General features: G+C 37.7%; 1 protein-coding gene across 1 annotated transcript in view; it reads left to right on the forward strand.

The window, feature by feature from the left end:
* The first annotated feature begins 122 nt into the window (after positions 1–122).
* LOC126354083 (G patch domain-containing protein 1 homolog) overlaps positions 123–19,505 on the forward strand; it is a 47,506-nt gene continuing 28,123 nt past the window's right edge. Inside the window, exons 1-4 of the mRNA XM_050003463.1 lie at positions 123–850; positions 1,331–1,545; positions 10,450–10,601; positions 17,474–17,861. Of these exons, the coding sequence (XP_049859420.1) occupies positions 790–850; positions 1,331–1,545; positions 10,450–10,601; positions 17,474–17,861 (816 nt within the window). The 5' untranslated portion in view covers positions 123–789. The remainder of the gene's footprint in view (positions 851–1,330; positions 1,546–10,449; positions 10,602–17,473; positions 17,862–19,505) is intronic.

A 19,505-nucleotide genomic window follows, 5' to 3' on the forward strand; every position in this document is an offset into this window, starting at 1 on the left:
CTTCTAATGCCACCTTATGTATCTTTTCCATTGGTGCCCTTATATTCTTTATACAAAAACGTCACATCTGATTATCTACATTGTCCACGACTTTGATTAAACCAGATATAGGACATAACAATGAAACATTGGGTACTGAATCGGGAGAATCACAGATTATTCTGTGACGCACTGTCCAGAACTATTTTTCCCTAAGTGTTGCACACTGGTTTAAGACTGCTGAAGTAATTATCACTGTATTGATTGTCGTCAAACTGCATCGGTAATGCCATGAGAACTTTTATCGCCGATATTCCTTGATTTGTCTCTCATTGTCTCCCTCATTTTAGTTCCCATCTCGCTGTATCCATTTCTCCCTTACATTTTCTGCGGGTCAACTTACATTATTTTGTGCGATTCTCTCAATGTAAATAGTATATTTTCAACGTATTTCTAAAATTTCATAATTTTAACAATGAAACAGAAGATGTAAATAAGAAATTTTAAAACTCAAGTTCCTAGTGAAGAGCATCAAGCGTGTTAGCGTACTAAGGAAAAAAAAAGGAAACTGTCAGCATACTTAACTTATAAGAAACATTAAAATTAAAATAAGTGAAAAGCAGTGACAGTGTCATCTCAAGAGCTCACAACCTTGTTACAAAACAAGAACTGCTTTTAGGTTCTGCGAAGTTACTTACGGAGTTTCTGCGACAGCGTATCCAGAGATGGTGATAAAGCATGTTGTGCGTGCTTGATTTGTTGACAAACAGATTACTAGTGAAGTAATGTGAATTTCTGGATTTTTGGATAATGTCTGATTCAGATGAGGACTACGTTGAATATGGAACTCCTCTAGACCCTTTAGATGAAGGTTCGTTGCAAACTGTAGTTATCCTTTTGATAGTGCTTGTATTATGATCACTGTTACGATGTGGTTTAAAAGAAACCAAATGTTTTATATGCTGTCACGTCAACTTTCCTCTGGTAAATCAAAGATATCAGAAGGAGTACATAGTGAAACAAACAGCACATTATGAAGACTGAGATTCAGATATGACTACGCGTTCTAGATGATTTATTTACAAGTAGTTATCGAAGTCTCTTGTTGGACGAATGTCATTTCATATATAGAAACATAAATTCTGATTGTTGCAGAAAATACTGTTTGTGTATATATTGCCAAACCAATTATTTTAAATTTGTACGTAATAAAAGCTCTAGTGTTATTGACTGTCTAGCAGGCTATTCTTCCCAGCTGTCCAATGGGAATATTGATTGTCACATCAGTTGTCATAGGTCCTTCCTCATACCACGAATACTATTGTAACCTTGTTCATTACTCTAATTTTAGATGCTGTTCCCAAGAAAAAGCCATTCAGGCTGGAAGAAATTGTTGCTAGGAATAGCAAACAGAGGTTTCATGGAGCTTTTACTGGAGGTTTTTCTGCTGGTTTCTTTAATACTGTTGGCTCATTGGAAGGATGGGCACCATCAACCTTCAAGTCCTCTCGATCAGACAAGGCAGAGAGAAAGATTCAGAAACCAGAAGACTTTATGGATGATGAGGTAAATATAGACTTTAAATTTTACCATGTTTATCAGTGGGCTGAGATTTGTTGTTGGAGTAAATACATAAATAAATTTCAAATATTGTAAACTACGACACAGAAAAATGTAAGGAAGACTACTGGTGCTCCCTTTATCAGAGATGAAATTTTGAACTCCCTTGAAAACAGAAAAATGAGTGCTGTAGAACTGATTTCTAAAGCAATTCACCCATCAATGTAAAAATACATGATTATAAAATTTTAAATGATGGACCCATTTTCAAAACTTCGTATTTATTAGAGTACAAACCCAAAATGAACAAGCTTTATATCAATGAAAAGAGGAAGTTTCAGATTTTTGTTCTAAATTTAATAATTTGTAATTAATTAGCGTTTAAAAATTTGAGCCTGTGCAAGTTATAATTGGTAGGGCTTGTACAGCAAATGCCGTCTCAGAACTGTCCATAAGATGGTCAGGATATTCCAAGTTCTCGACTGGCTCGATTGGTGGACTTACTTTGACTGTGCACAAAACTTTCTTGAATACTTCGAACATCATCCTCTAACACATGTGATCGGCTGTGCTTTTTTCTTTGTATATACTCCCAGTCTCTTTAAATTGCTTAAACCAATGGCTAATGCTTTTGCGAGTTGATGGTAGAATACCAAATTTGGTATGAAATGCGTGCTGCGCTGCAACTTGCGACTCACTTTTTGCAAATTCGAGAACACAGTAAACCTTGTGACCCACAGTCTCCATCTCACTCACAACTGACAGTGAAGCAGAATAACGGCCCTATTGCCACTTGAACTCTACCAGCTGCTTTGAAACCATCACTGCCCACCGAAAACTTTGTAGTTTTCTCATTTAGTTAGTATAAAGCTTGTTCAGTTTGGATTTGTACTTAAATACATACAAATTTTTGAAAGTGAGTCCATCATTTAGAACAACCCTGTTTTCTTATAATACTGCTGGAAGGTATTTTATGAACAGTCTTCCTTATCAACGCAAATTATTGCATTCCATAAGAAAATATATGTCCTGTCCCTCCACCAATTTTGTCAGAATTTGATGTACAAGTGTGGTTGATTGTGGTCACAGAATTTCAGAGTTACTTCATTTTGAGTACAGAATTAGTTAGTTGTAGCTGATTCAATTTTTTTTTTAAAGGAGATAAGCACCAGTGGTTCAGTTGTTTGAACTGTCAACGTGTGTTATTAAAAATATGAATTAAAAGAATTGTTGACGGGGCACTACTGTAAGAAACCATTACTCTAAAAGATGAATTAAAAGGTTAAGGGAACTAGTTGACACAATAATTTACATTATGTACTGCTTAGAAAGACTCAAAAGCTCTTTGACTCCCTACATACTTTACAAGTATTTTAACTGAAGATGTGCAGCTACGTAGTGAGGATCAAAAGGAGAGTTACTGGTGCAAGCTGCCATTCAAACAAATTGAAACCCTTGGTTAAATCCTTAGTTTTTGAAGTTTCTAAAAATTCCAAAGAAAGAGGAAGGGGCACTGAGCTGAAGAAAAGATTGCTCCATGTCCTACATCAGGAAGGAAGCAGGGCATAGGCAATGACTTTGAAGTAATAATATACCAGCAGTAAAGATGCAAATTTGTAACGAGCTACTAACATTAAGCTGCCTGTAATTAATGAGGTAAATATTGATTCACACACTTCAGGTATCATAATAGCGACATGAGAGAATGATGGCCAGTCACAATTTTTTCAAATTAGCATATATTTTTTCATGACTGGTTTCAGACATGTTCTTTTGGAGTTTTACAGTCTTTAAACTAACACATAACATATTTAACTCTTTTACTTTTTATTCAGTTAAACTTATTGAAAGGAACAAAATCAGAATAGTATAATCCTGACCTACCAAATTCGATAATAAAAAAAAGAATAAAAAGAGTAATGATAATACAGCATAAGTATCTGCATATTTATTATGTATTCATCCATAGATCACCTGTTACAGTTGTATTGGACCTGTCAGAAAGAAGCAGAAGTAATATAAACATATGAAAGTTTTACAAGATAGGATGGAAAAGGTGAGGATAGATCGGGAAATCGGCCATGGCCTAATGAAAGGAACCGTCCCGGCATTCACCTTTACGACAAGGAAAACCCAAATCGAGTTGACTGGACAGGGAAATACGGAATAAACCCTGGTCCTCCTGAGTGTGAGTCCAGTACATTAAGGGGGGTAGGACGTCAAACGGGCCGACTTCGAGCAGGAGAATCACCAGAGGACATTTTAATTTCTGCTGTCTATACTTTTGCAAATAAATTCATAAAACTTTGTCACCATCACCAGGAAGGATTGAGGACCCACACTCATCGCAGTGGAAGTTCAAAAACGTAGCAAAATACCTTTTTTTTTACATGTGAAATTTCATCTTTTTTTTTAAAAATTATTACTGGCTGCATTTGTTGCTATAGGTACACTTTTCTTCCTAAGTAAGAGAGATTCTTTGATGAATTTTTAATAGCATACAAACAGTAGTTACAGGTGTATGAAACTCTAGAATTTTCCAAATCTATTAAAAAACTGTGGAAAAAATTGAGATAATTAACTATAAAACTTGAGTTTTTTTATAAACGTGAAGTTTAAAATGTTACTGTTCGTTCATTTTTCCACAAATTAAATAACTTCTGGAGTTTCAAACACCTGTAACTATGGTTTGTATGCTGTGCAAAATTCATCGAACAGTCTCTCTTACTTATGAAGAAAAGTGTACCTATAGCAACAAATGCAGCCAGTAGCAAATGAAAAAATGATGAAATTTCACATTTAAAAAATGTGTTTTGTTATGTTTTTGAGCTTCCACTGATATGAGCATGAATCCTGAATCCTTCCTGGTCATGCTGTCAAAGTCTTATGAATTTATTTGTAAAAGTATAGACAGTGGAAATTAAAATGTCCTGTGATGCCTCTTCTGCTCCAAGTCGGCCCGTTTGATATCCTACTGGAAGGGAAATAACAAAACACATTATCTACATTGTGAGTGCAATATGCATTATAAGTAAATAAATGAAAAGAAATTTCGAAAGTAAAAACACATAAACAAATTAAAAAACACTGCATAAATGTGCAAAATGCACAACAAGATAGTCAATGATGTAGGTAACACATGAAACTTTTAATAACACCCACAAAAAAGTAAATGTTTTATACCATTGCCAAAAGGTATGAAGCATGAGCACACAAAAACCTGCCTACACTACAACAATTGCAATTAAGTTACCACCAGATCCTTCCTCAGCAGAAGTGTGTTGCACCACATCTGAAGCAGAGAAAACAGAAGACCAACAGCAGAAACATTCTTCACCTTGACAAACACAGCACTGATTGGTTGGTTTATTTGAGGGAGTGGCCCAAACAGTGAGGTCATCGGTCCCATTGCCTTAGGGAAGGAAGTCAGCTTTGCTCTTTCAAAGTAGTCATCCTGGCATTTTCCTGATGCGGTTTAGGGATATCATGGGAAACCTAAATCAGGATAGTCAGGCATGGGTTTGAATTGTCATCCTTCCGAATGTGAGTCCAGTGTGCTAATCACTACACTACCTTGCTCAGTACAGCACTGATGGTACACCAGTTAATAGAATCAAAAGAACCCAGCAATGACTGAAGGCCTAGTAATCATATGAGGTAACATATTCATTTACATTGCAGGAAGACTTCTCACAAGAAATGATTTTAACTCTGATCTAAACACCATTTTCTTCTCCAGTCTCTGTATGTATATTGGGAGTGCATTATAAAAAGACACAAAAGTGGCTCACATATCTTTGAGTGCAGGTTGGTCTAACTAGTTCCATGGGGAGGGAGCCACATTTGCGAGTATTATAGTTGTGGTAGTTGGAGTTGGTTAGCAGGGCACCAAGTCTAGCTTTTGTAATCAACATACATTTGTACATAGGTTCTATAAAAAGTGGTGGGAGCACATTTATAATTCATACCAGTCTTTTATTGACAAATGTTTACCATATTACATGCCTTTAGTATAATCACCCCACATCTTGAGCACCTCCTCCCCCACAATGGAAGGTGTCGTACACTTGTCAGTGCGTCTATCTGTGTCAATGACTGTTCTTTGACATGGATGATGTTGTCTCTTGTGATGCAGCATATGCCATGAAGAGATTCCTTCATTTTGGCGTGTAGGTCATAACTGCACTGACTCACATCAGGTGAATACAGTGGATGTTCCAGTATCTCCCAGCCTCACATACACAGGAGCTCCTGCACAGGATTTACCATATGGCATTGTGCATTTTCATGAAGGATGATTGTATGCGTTTCATTGGCAATTCACGTAAAGGAAGAGACAAGGAGCTTAACTGTCGTGTTGACCATGGGTGGATGTCCCGAACAGGGCTGATCTTGAATGAAATCCCTGCCATCCCAAAACATTTTCACCCATCTAGCAACTGTACAGTGTGGCAATGCTGCATCTCATCAAGCCTCACATAATCCCTGAAAATGTTGTGCACTCCAATGACATGCCACTTGTCTTGATCCATGCATGTTGTTTGTGTTTCTGAAACATTCTGTTAGGGCACTTGAACTGGCCTCTCACCCTGTCACACGGTACCCACTGCAACTGACTGAAACACAACGGTTGCCACTCACTGCACCATTTCAGCTGACCTTCTGCTATCAGATACAGAGAGTGTGCATGCCCTGGGATGTACATCTTCATGTTACAGCAGTGTTGGCACTAATATATTGTTGCCCTAATATATTTATGCGAAGAGAACAGTAAGAAACACTACTTTGTAAATAGGGGGCTTGCAGTGAGCTCTAGCCAAGTTGTGCGGCAAGTTTTGAATAGCTCTTTACGGTAATGTAAAAAATTCACATATGTGATTAATAATTTTACCCCATAAAACTGTTCCATAAGCTACAAGGGACTGGAAGTAACCAAAATAAGCCTTTCTGTCAACATCTGGGAGCAAACTTTAGAAATAATGCTCAGAGCAAAATATGCAGAACTGAATTTCTGAGAGGCATTAGATACATGGTCTTTCCAGTTTAAGTCATGCTCAACATGCATTTCTTAAAGTTTTGTGCAACATACCCCTTCTAACTCATCTCTACCCAGTACCAGATGGAAATATTTGTTTTGACTCTTCTTCCCAAATTGTATATAAAGTTAGTTTTTTTTTCACATTTAGGGGAGCCTATTGGTAATGAACCATTAATGTAAGGACTTTATCAGTTGTAGTGGATAGAGATTCCTTAACATCACTCACTATTACACTAGTGTCATCTGCAAACAACATGATCTTGGGGGCAGCATCTGAGGTTTGTATATCATTTATAGTTTAGGTACTGAAGGGGGCCTAACACACTACCCTGGAGTAAATCTGTTTTGATTTTCTTTGCATCAGATACTAATGTGATTTTATGATTAGCATGAGCTGACTTGAGCTCCACAACCTGTAATATCTTTATGAAATATAATTGAATCCATTTGTTTTCTACAGCTGTTATCTCCACAGCATGCAACTCACCTAAAAGCATTTCATGAGTAATTGCATCAAAAGCTTTATAAAGGTCTAACAGTCTCATTGTTAGCCAAGTTACTAACTATTTCATCAGTGTAATCATTTATTGCTGTCCTGTTCTTCTTCCAGTTTGAAAGTCATGCTGCTTATTATCCAGTCTGCTGTGCTTGTATATGTATTTGGCAATTCATTGTTTCACTAATCTCTCCGTTACTTTGGAAAGTGCCAAGAGGAGTGTAATGGTAATTCTCAGCTTTTTTGCCTTTTTCCACACTTAGTCTGCAGCTCATGGCCTAGTGGCTAGCGTTGTTGCCTCTGGATCACGGGATCCTGGATTCAATTCCTGGATGGATCAGGGATTTTCTTCGCCTGGGGGCTGGGCGTTTGTGTTGGTTTCATCATTTGATAAAAGTGGCAAGAGTGGACATTGCAAAGATTGGGAATTTGTACGGGTGCTCATGTAGTTGAGCATCCCACAAACCAAATATCATCATCATTTTTCCACACTTGAATAAAGGTATCACTTTCGATATTTTTAACCTTTCAGGGAAGACACCCTCAGTGCGTGATATATTAACGTGAGACAAGGACTTTGCAATTTGTGAAGGAGTATTGATTATAAGTGACACTGTTGCACCGTCTACACCAGCTGACATTTTGCATTTGAGACTTTTAATCACCTTTACAACTTCATGCTCATTAGATGGATCTAACCTCATGCTGTATACTTCTGTGTAAAACTTAAGTTTAACCTTATTACTGAAATTTAAGCTAAGTTTTTGGGAAGCATTTATAAACCAATCATTTATGTAGTTTGGCAGGCCATTTTTTCCACTATTGATCATAAGCATTTGTAAGAGTAATTTCCTGCTGCTCATGTATCTTCCCTGTTTCACTTTTTACAGTATCCCATACAGATTTTGATTTGTTACCTGACATTCTTATTATGTAATCACTTCTAAGCAGCTTTGCCTTTGCATTTACCTATCTATATATTTTCTTATAGGCCTTGACATATTCTATAAACTGAGACTCTGTGGGTCTTCTTATTTTAGAACTGATACCAGAGAAGGAAAGTTGCTACTCACCAATATAGCGGAGATGCTGAATCGCGATAGGCACAATAAAAAGATTCACACACTCATAGCTTTTAGCCATTAAGGCATTTGTCAGCAGTAGACACACACACACACACACACACACACACACACACACACACACACACACACACACACACACTCACACTCACGCAAATGCAACTTGCACACATGTCTGCAGTCTCAGAGAGCTGAAACTAAGTATGCCTACAGATAACAGAAGATTAGTGAGAGAAACATTATGTTGCAATTTTTAATGTAATTTCAATTTGTTTTTATTTTACAATTTTTCAAATTGAGCTTACCCATTGTACAATGCTATGATGTGAGGTACACTTATAGTTCATTATAACAATTTGTCAGCAGTAGACATACACACACACACACACACACACACACACACACACACACACACACACACACACACACGCACGCACTCACACTCACGCAAATGCAACTTGCACACATGTCTGCAGTCTCAGAGAGCTGAACTTATCGAGAACTTTAAAATTTCTCTGAAACTGTTTATACAAAATAAATTATTCATTTGCAGAACTTAGTAATGATAATTGCAGTTTTTTTCTCATTATCTTGCATCCTATACACTTCCTTGTGGACATCACTGTACACAAAGTTAGGGGTACAAGGGCCACACGGAGCGGTCCCACGCCATTCGAAGCACCATGTCACAAACTGCGCAGCTCCTCCCGCCGGAGGTTCAAGTCCTCTCTTGGGCTTGGGTGTGCATGTTGTTCTTAGCATCAGTTAGTTTAAGAGGTGTGTAAGTCTAAGGACCAATGACCTCAACAGCTTGGTCCCTTAGAAATTCACACACATTTGAACATTTTGGTAGAAGGGCAGAGAGAGCTTTATAACACAAAATACAAATGGAGAAGAGAAGGTAAAAAGACTGCAGAAAGATCAAGGAAATAAAGAGGTAATAAACTTACATGAATTAAGACCATGTACATGATGAGAATGATATGCTAGTTGAAGTACTGTAATACATCTGTGGAATTTGGAATAATTTTTGGTTGGAAGTGCATCCAAATGATCTGATTAATGAAGTAACTTTAAGGCCCCTCTGTCCCACAGCAGATCCATCAGTAACACATTTGATGTTATCTCTGCAAATAGTTTGTAATTGTCCATTTTGCCTAATAGCTACTGTTCATATACCAGTACAGATTGCTGCACAAAACTTACAAGTCAGTTGTGCCATCTCACATATTATCTTTTCTTGTACTATGTAGGTGTGTTGCACCAGTGATGTGACAGAAATGAATGATCCTGGCAGTGTGCTTAATCTATATTTTACAAAGGATCCCTTCATGCATACATGTGATTATCGATACTGACTGTGGTAAAACACAGTTTTTTGAGTTTATTTCACTAACATAAAAATGACTTTCGTACATAGTAAAGATATATGTTCACAAGAAATGCCAAATTGTACTGTAGTTCAAATCACACATTTTGCCAATGTTTGATGGAACAAGTCTCATGTTGAAGAAAGATAAGAACATACAACCTCAAATAAGACTCTGCCCAGGAAGTCATTATGGTGTTCAAACCATCTTTGCTTAGATGACTGCTGTACTTGTATTATATTACAGAGATTGAATGGATAGCAGAAAGTGAAGGTTGTGGGCTAGGGATTATGGTACCTCACTCTCACTTCAGGGTGCGAGTTAAAAGATGTTGCATTCTTTGTAAGTATCTTATCAGTATGATGTTTGATAAAGGGATGCTCTTCCCTTCTATTAGTTCCATTAGTGAGGTGCTATTCTGCATGGGCTAAGACACAATGGCCCACATCAAAGCAGATAGGGTTCCCCCAAAAGTATAAGTCTGTAAGGGGTAATAACAGTGAGGCTGAAGATACTGCTCATGGCAGTGGGTTTCATTGTAGGCAGTAAGTGGATACTCCTCTGTACTGACAGTTTCACAGATCTGGAAATACTTTCTTTGAGACATGGTATTGTATTACCTGTATTATCCATTCATTGGCCTTAGCGACCATTTGAAATTTATAATAGAATTTTGAATCACACCACATATTCAGAAGTTAGTCTAATGTCTATATGTTTTTACGTGTGTGTTAAGTTGAACATACATACATCATATGTCCCCATTTTCAGTTCAGATTCATCAACTTTCCTGTTCTATGATGAATGTTGGCATTGTATGCCACAAATATGCAAGTAATGAATTTGATTGTCTCTGCAACCTTAGATAGTTGACAAATATCTGGTTGTATATCACTTATTTTAAATATAGATGATGTTTTACAGGATGTAGGTGAATTTGGCATAGCTCCAAAGGTTCTCCGTTCAACAAGTGACTATGCTGATCACCTCAATGCGAGAAAAAGAGAGAGGGTGGTCCCAGCAACTGGACCCATTCCAGGAGAACCAGTTTTAAAGCAGCTCCTACAGCCAGCAAGGTAAATGTTCATATGTCATTATATAGTATTTTGTTGGATAAAAACTGAGAACTAACAGTTTGCACAGTTGTTGAACTCTGCATCCTGCAGAGTAATATTTATGTATTTTGTAGGACTATTGTAATATTGTTCCTGTCAGCTTTGACTCGTGACATGATCAGTGTATACATTGTGGCAAGCATGACTTCAGTCATTACACCCCTGAACAAACATAAATAACATGAGAAACATTCAACTCCAGCAAGAGAATGAAACTGATGGGACAACCATGGGAAGTAGGTGATTTTGAACAGGGGTAGACTAAGTATACGACAATAAGAATAATGACATCATTCCAAATCAAATCTTAACCCAAAAATGAAGCACATGGATTTCTCAACATATAGGACAACCAAAAAATGCAAAAACTATACAATGGGAATCGTAAATTTCACTTGATCTATATAACTGAAACAGAGACAACAATAGCAATAACCCACACACAGTGTGAAAACATAGTACTGCAAATTTCACTTGAACTGTATGGTTCATTGTAGCACTCATTACCAAGCAACCTTCACACAAATCAAGGACTGTGATTGCAAATTTCATTTGACCTAGATTGCTCATCTGAAGCCCTCAGCATAACAAACATACAAGAACCTCCAAAACCTGATACTACAAATTTCAGTTAACCTATATGGCAGCTGAAAGGATGTCTGCAGTACCAAAGACCAACACACTCAAATTGTCAAACCTGTTATCCAAACATTCACTTACCATATATATCTAAAATGAAGTCACAGTACAACAAAACAAAACTCATGCACCTAACTAATATAAAAATTGTAACCTAACCAATGATGATAAAGCAATATCCATGTTACCTAGCAACCATAATCCAACACAATTACCAAAGATTGGCTAGAAAAACCACAAAATTCATGAAAACATACATCGTCACCAATTTAAGTTTACACACACAATTGTGAACATAAACAATCATGGTAAAATCAAAACAAAAAATTCTCACCGGCTGAAGCCTCTGTGATCAGTCCAAGTAACTATAAGAACTTAATAGTATACAACATATCTTCATCCACTGCAGCAATAAATCACATACTCATAATTTTTTTTTTATATCTCAGACTATAAGAAACCCACGGAACTAATAATTCCGAACACAAACATGAATCCATCAACCACAATAAGCAAATTCAAGGTAACTCACTAGCAAACTGGCACAAACTCTTCCAATAATATCAAGTCACAAATGTCAAATGACTCACTAATGTACCTACCAAAATAACTTCAAAATATAAACATCCAATACAAGAGATCACTACCAAACACTGCAACATGCTACCTGCAAACTCGATCCACTATGATACCACACAATATGAGTCAAAGGAGATGGATGGTACTGCAATTTTCAGTTGACTCAAATAAAATAACAGTAGTAGTAGTAGCAGCAGCAGCAGTAGTAGTAGTAGTAGTAGTAGTAGTAATAGTAATATAGTGGATGGGTATTTAATTTTTAAGTGCAAATGTTCTTTTGAACCATTTGCAGATCATTATTTTGCTATTTTATTTGACAATGTCCAGAAGCAGAAGTTATTGTGTTAATTGCAGATGAGAATTGTGTTTTGAAGTGAAATAATAAATATAAAATGTTTCGCGTACTATGGGACATTCGATCCCTGTGAGAAATCACAGAAATCAAATGCTGAGGTATTGCAAATACGTTCACAGATGGTAATCACTATTGGAACTGTTGACAAATCTAAGAACTGTAGTTGCTGTGTGTAAGTTGGAAAAGAGATGTGTAACAGAGTAACTTAACAAGAAACTTGGTATGCATCATTTGCAACTTATTGTGCATTCCATTCTAACAGAAATTTATGAGACTCGTTATCCTATCTTCATAAAGCATCATTATATATTCGATGTGTGTGTATTTCGAGCTAGTGATTTTCATTGTATTACCATGACAATTCCTATATCATTGTAAGACGTTCATTGGATAAATAAATAACTTAATTATCTGTTTCCTGTCTCATAAACTGTAACACATACAGGGTGTTACAAAAAGGTAAGGCCAAACTTTCAGGAACCATTCCTCACACACAAATAAAAAAAAGATGTTATTCGGACATGTGTCCGGAAACGCTTAATTTCCATATTAGAGCTCATTTTAGTTTCATCAGTATGTACTGTACTTCCTCGATCCACTGCCAATTGACCCAATTGAAGGAAGGTAATGTTGACTTCGGTGTTTCGTTGACATGTGACTCATTGCTCTACAGTACTAGCATCGAGCACATCAGTACGTAGCATCAACAGGTTGGTATTCATCACGAACGTGGTTTTGCAATCAGTGCAATGTTTACAAATGCGGAGTTGGCAGATGCCCATTTGATGTATGGATTAGCATGGGGCAATAGCTGTGGCGCGATACATTTGTATCGAGACAGTTTTCCAGAATGAAGGTGTCCCGACAGGAAGACGTTCGAAGCAATTGACCGGCCTCTTAGGGAGCACGGAATATTCCAGCCTATGACTCGCGACTGGGGAAGACTTAGAACGATGAGGACACCTGCAATGGACAAGGCAATTCTTCATGCAGTTGACGATAACCCTAATGTCAGCGTCAGAGAAGTTGCTGCTGTACAAGGTAACGTTGACCATGTCACTGTATGGAGAGTGCTACTGGAGAACTAGTTGTTTCCGTACCATGTACAGCATGTGCAGGCACTATCAGCAGCTGATTGGCCTCCAAGGGTACACTTCTGTGAATGGTTCATCCAACAGTGTGTCAATCCTCATTTCAGTGCAAATGTTCTCTTTACGGATGAGGCTTCATTCCAACGTGATCAAATTGTAAATTTTCACAATCAACATGTGTGGGCTGACAAGAATCCGCACGCAATTGTGCAATCACGTCAACAACACAGATTTTCTGTGAACGTTTGGGCAGGCATTGTTGGTGATGTCTTGATTGGGCCCCATGTTCTTCCACCTATGCTCAATGGTGCACGTTATCATGATTTCATACGGGATACTCTATCTGTGCTGCTAGAACACGTGCCTTTACAAGTACGACGCAACATGTGGCTCATGCACGATGGAGCTATTGCACTTTCAGTCGAAGTGTTTGTACGCTTCTCAACAACAGATTCGGTGACCGATGGATTGGTAGAGGCGGACCAATTCCATGGCCTCCACGCTCTCCTGACTTCAACTCCCCTTATGGGGGCATTTGAAAGCTCTTGCCTACACAACTCCGGTACCAATAGAGACTCTTTGTACTCGTACTGTGGACGGCTGTGATACAATACGCCATTCTCCAGGGCTGCATCAGTGCATCAGGGATGCAACGGAGGGTGGATGCATGTATCCTCGCTAACGGACGACATTTAGAACGTTTCCTGTAACAAAGTGTTTGAAGTCACGCTGGTACGTTCTGTTGCTGTGTGTTTCCATTCCATGACTAATGTGATTTGAAGAGAAGTAATAAAATGAGCTCTAATATGGAAAGTAAGCTTTTCCGGACACATGTCCACATAACATATTTTCTTTCTTTGTGTGTGAGGAATGTTTCCTGAAAGTTTGGCCGTATCTTTTTGTAACACCCTGTATACATCATAAGTTTTATAAGATACTTCCTTCTCATACATAATTGACTGCGTTGGCTAAGGCTATATGATTGACTTTCTCTAGCCTGTTTTGCTCTAGGTCACTATATTAACCATTTCTTTCACTGTGAGTAGCTTTCTGTAGTGTATTCCTTCCTTTCTGTTTGTGTTTGCCAGTTGTTGATTTTTGCATGGGTTTTTCCTCTTCTGGTTTGATTTACAGCACTGCAGAATTATTACACATGTGTATTGTAATTAGTAATGAAAACAATTCATTTCCATCTCACAAGCTGTAAATCTATTTCCCAAGACCTGAAGAACCAGCAACTAACGCATGAGAGAGGGAGGAAAAAAAGGGAGGGGGAGAGCACCAGATGTGATATGACATGTACGGGAATATATTCTCGAATCAAAATCGGACTTGTTGTGAATCTTATTCTACCCATTTTGTTAATGTGATGCAGCAAATGAATAGAAGATCTCACTTCTTGCCCATTTTGTTTACATGTGTCAGTCAGTCAGGAAGTACAAGGCAGTATGTGAGTATGATCACACACCATGCCAGACCAATCCTTTCACTGAGGCAATAGGAGTGCTATAAGTCACATGGCAGCTGTCAGCAATCTGTTTAAATCCTCTGACTTTATGATGGGCAACCTTTTGATGATTGCAGCAGTTCTCTGTATAACTAGTTAACCTGGCCATAACAAGCATGGACATCAGGCTTTTATGGAAGTCTCACTTATGAGAAAGCTTGTTCAGAGGTAGAAATTCGCAAAGTTATGATTGCAGCGAGTACTTGGTCTCATTTAAATTACTGTCCAGAGATGTTATCACTGCATAAGTTGACTACTTGTAATAGTTGTTCTGAAAGAGGTCGATACTCTTTGTAATATGGCACTTGAATTTTATGTTTTATGCAGTTTCTTTACTTCATTCAGGAAAATTAGCTGTGTGTTTTCAATGATTTTCCGAATCTCTCTCTCTATCTATCTCTCTCTCTTTCTCTTAATTTGACACTGGCAACAAGAAAAATGAAGAAGAGCAGTTAAGGAACTCTGCTGTTTCTAGAAGAAAATTTCCTGTTACTAACTTTTCGTTCACATGTATGTTACTGTAAGAAGACACTATAATAATTTACATAAATGACAACTTACCTGCAGCTGTGTGCATCAAATGAGTAAAATGTAAAACTTATCTGTGAGACTACTGAAGACATGGCACAGATCCATTAACAATTCTGGAAGTGGCCATGTGACTGATTGGAAATAAAGACAGTGGATAATGGTGCATGCTGTCCCTCATCGACCCCCCCCCCCCCCCCCCCACCTCCCCCACCACACACACATCCCCCTATGTAACTTCCTTCTCATCTGCCATTCCACCTAGACGAAGGTGCAGCTGTGGTGACAGAAAAGGGTGTGCCATCCATAAACTAACATCATTATTCAGGAATCACTCCAAGGTGAGAAAATAATACACAGCCAAACTACTGTGTGATAAAGATGAATGCATTCACCTTTAGTCATGACAAATGAATGGCAAAAGCATTGATTGAAGCAGTTGACCACTGCAAAATCATTCTGTGTGAAAGGTAATGAATTATAACAAAACATACAGGAAAGTGAGACACACATACTGGGTTTAGCAGTGTTTGCAGCAGCATTTTTAAGTGACATAAGGGAAAATTAAACTTTGTACGAAAGATCTTGTATTTAAGGTAAATTATAGTGTGACAGATCACCAATTATTATACAGAAGAAACAATAGCGAAGTTAGTGGTGACAGCTGCTCAGTTTTTGGATATCTATTACTCATCAAGTTTGACTGCCCAGTCTAGTAACAATGAAGCAGGGGTGGGGGGATAGAAAGAGAGAGAGAGAGAGAGAGAGAGAGAGAGAGAGAGAGAGAGAGAGAGAGAGAGAGAGAGAATCAATGACTTGATGTGTATGTGTGGACACACACTTTGAGGGAGAATGGTAGTTTGAAAGCATATTTCTATAGAAGAGACTGAGTGGATAAAATGTACAAGAATATATAGAGGAAAAAAGAATACTCAATGAGTTCAGGATTCTCACTTTGCCTGATGTTTGGTTGTAAATTAATTATATGTAGATTATTGAAGTATTGAAATAAAAACTTTTGAGGAACCCGACTCTTGTACTGAAAATAGTGAAAATGTTTCCCATCCTGTTGTATCTTCTAGTGGATAATGATCCTGGATAATTTTATGGTAGAATACAGAACTAGGCAATTTCTCTTGTCTTATGAGAGTAAGAACGTGCAAAGTAAAAATCATACAAGCACTTATTTGGCTATGAGGTGCTTGGGAGAGAAATTGTGTGGCAGTATTACTATTAGGCATCTTATAAAGCACAGAAAGCTTTATTAGTTTTTTGCCAGAGATTTTATGTTAATTGAGGTTCCATATTTGTAGCAGTCTGCAGAACATGGAAAATTCAAAAAATATTCACGAAATAAAACTGAATTATTCAGTGAGATGGATATCCCACTGATTACTCACCTCGCATAATGTAAAAAATACTACCTGTTTCTTACACAGGAATTTAAATTTTATCTGGAAGACAGCATTTGAAAGTGTGCAGACTTCCAAATTGTCACAGTATATGTCCTAGAGGTACTACTATTTCTTATGCTGCTGCCCTTCCTGAAACAGACAGTGTGTAACTCCTCCTTGCATTCAATTTAGGTGCATAAAATTAACTTGTAAATGCTGTCAAAAAGTTGCAAAAGCAAAATGTCTATCTGCTCAGAGCTGACCAATGCAAAGTGTTGTTTAGCATGTTAATAATATTTCTAAGTAATGTGAAGCACCATTGTCTTAACCTGAACCTCACCTCACTCACACATTTTATATTCTTATGTGTAGGAACGCAATTTTCAAAACACATCTTGTTTCACATCAGCTGTGCAACATGCAGGATAACTATATCTTTAGTAATTTCCTTTGATTTATTATTGATTTCATTTAATATGCTTGTGGAAATCGGAACATCTAAAGAAATGAAACCACCATTTTGTGATAAAAGGTTTAAGTAGTATGGAACACTATCTCTCACTTTATATTAATTTTTTCCTCTTTTTCCTGCATTCTTCCATCTTTATTTTTATTTATTTTTTTATTTTTGTGTGTTCTATGGTAATTGTTAGAGTACTTACATCTTTACAAGGGAATCGTTAGTACAAATTTAGTACTTTTAGAAATTTGTTTTACACAAATATTATTTCTTCATGCAGGGACACAATTGGCATTAAGCTTCTGAAACGTATGGGATGGAAGCCAGGCCAAGGTGTTGGTCCTCGTCTTACTAAGAAGGAGAAGAAGCAAAGTAGAAAACAACATTTGAAAATGACAAAGAAGGTTTACGGTTGTGCTCCTCCAGAATCGACTGATGGTTATAATTCAAGTGGAAATAGTAGTGAATCTTCAGATGAAGAAGACGAGAACATTACATTTGCCCCAGATGACTACGAACCTTTTTTGTGCAAACCCAAAGACAACTGCTTTGGCATTGGATACTCTGGTTTAGACAGAAGATCAGTTTTGTCTAGCCATATCAACCTTTTCCAGCCATCTTCACTTATAATGAATGAAAAAAATAAGAAGGTGTCAATATCTGGTCAGGTAAGGTAAATATTTTTAATGCACTATTTGTACACTTTGTCTTGAACAATTGTGAAAAGATATACATTAGATATTGCATCACTTTGGGGGTGGTCTGAAAGTTGTATTATTCTTGAAGAGTCACGTTAGCCAACGTTGCACTTGCTAGTGCTACATCTATGAGTTGCTGGATATCGGTGCACACATCAGAGAACAGGCAAGGAACAAAGACACCACACGGTGGGTAGACCACCTGCAATCAGGACTTAAACCCATCCTGAAGTCGAGCAACAGGGCAGATGAACGGTGGACCGGACATAACAAGAGCTAGGCAATAGCAATCTAGGCTACAGTGGAGTTGTGACAAACGTTTGCGACAACGCTGTCAACAGGTCAAGTACGAGCCACAATCTAAATTGATACCAGAGAGGAAAGTCAATATCAAGCAAAGTAGTGTGTAGTACGGTGGAGATAGTAACGAATGCTGTCAGACAAAGAACATGATTGACTGAGCAGTGGTATTTATGCTGGCCATTATGAACACTATTGGCCAGTGTATCCACATAGCAAGATAGTGCCACACTCACAAGGCGAGTGCAGTGCTGCAGTGACACTGCCCTCTATTAGCCATTGAGATCCGTTGATTCCAGTTGGCATTCAACTTCCACACAACCAGGAACCAGTGCTTGCAATTCTTTGTATTAGCATGACCAGTTTCGGCAGATCTACGCTCTCATCATTGGGACCTTAACATTATTAGTAATATGCACTTGGTATAATACTGAAAGTCACTTAGTAATGTTGCATCAAATGAAACATGGCTGGGTACATGAGCATGTCACAAATAAAACAACACAAAATTAAAACAAACATGTTGTGCTGATGTCCCAGCATACACTAGTCACTTGTCACCACAATGGCGAAGATGTATTAGGAGTGAAGGAAATAGGCTCCAACACACACGTTCTCTGTCATGTGAGGAAAGACAATTAGGATTTAACGTACTACCAATGAAGAGGTCATCATATATCAAACATGGACTGGAGTTCAACAATGGTGGGAATGGGAATTGGCCATTTGCTTTTCAGAACCGTCATGGCGTATCCCTTAAGCAATTTAGAAAACTACAGAGAACATTAATTTGCATGCCTGGACAGTGATTTGGACCGACTAATGTTCAATATTTCAACAACTGTGTTATATCACCCAGTGCTGTGGGAAGATGAGCATTGCAGATGGAGTAGATATCACTTTCCTTTTTGCAGTTAGCCACATGTGATTTGTGACTCCTACTGACCATCAATGAAAGTGAAAGTAAAACTTTGAAAATAAAAGTTACACAAACAGCTTAATGCAACAAAAACAGCTTTGTAAATAATTTTAATACCAAACAGGTCACAGCAAAGTGAAGCACAACATTCACTATGCATACTACTGTGGAACTGCACATAGTGTTGTTTGATCACACAAGACCGGCAGTGACCTAAGAAAAATAGATTGAGTGCCCAAAGTCTTTCAGGTTCTTCCAGTTAAAATGGGTAACTGAAGTGCCAAGAAGCAGCACTATTTCTTAATAATTCAGTTCCCAGTTTTTGAAATGGGAAAAGTTTGTCAGATTTTAGGTCGTTAACTTTTTTTCTTAGTATGTGTAAGAATAAAATATTT

Source organism: Schistocerca gregaria, chromosome 3 (genome assembly GCF_023897955.1).
Source record: "Schistocerca gregaria isolate iqSchGreg1 chromosome 3, iqSchGreg1.2, whole genome shotgun sequence".
Classification (NCBI taxonomy): domain Eukaryota; kingdom Metazoa; phylum Arthropoda; class Insecta; order Orthoptera; family Acrididae; genus Schistocerca; species Schistocerca gregaria.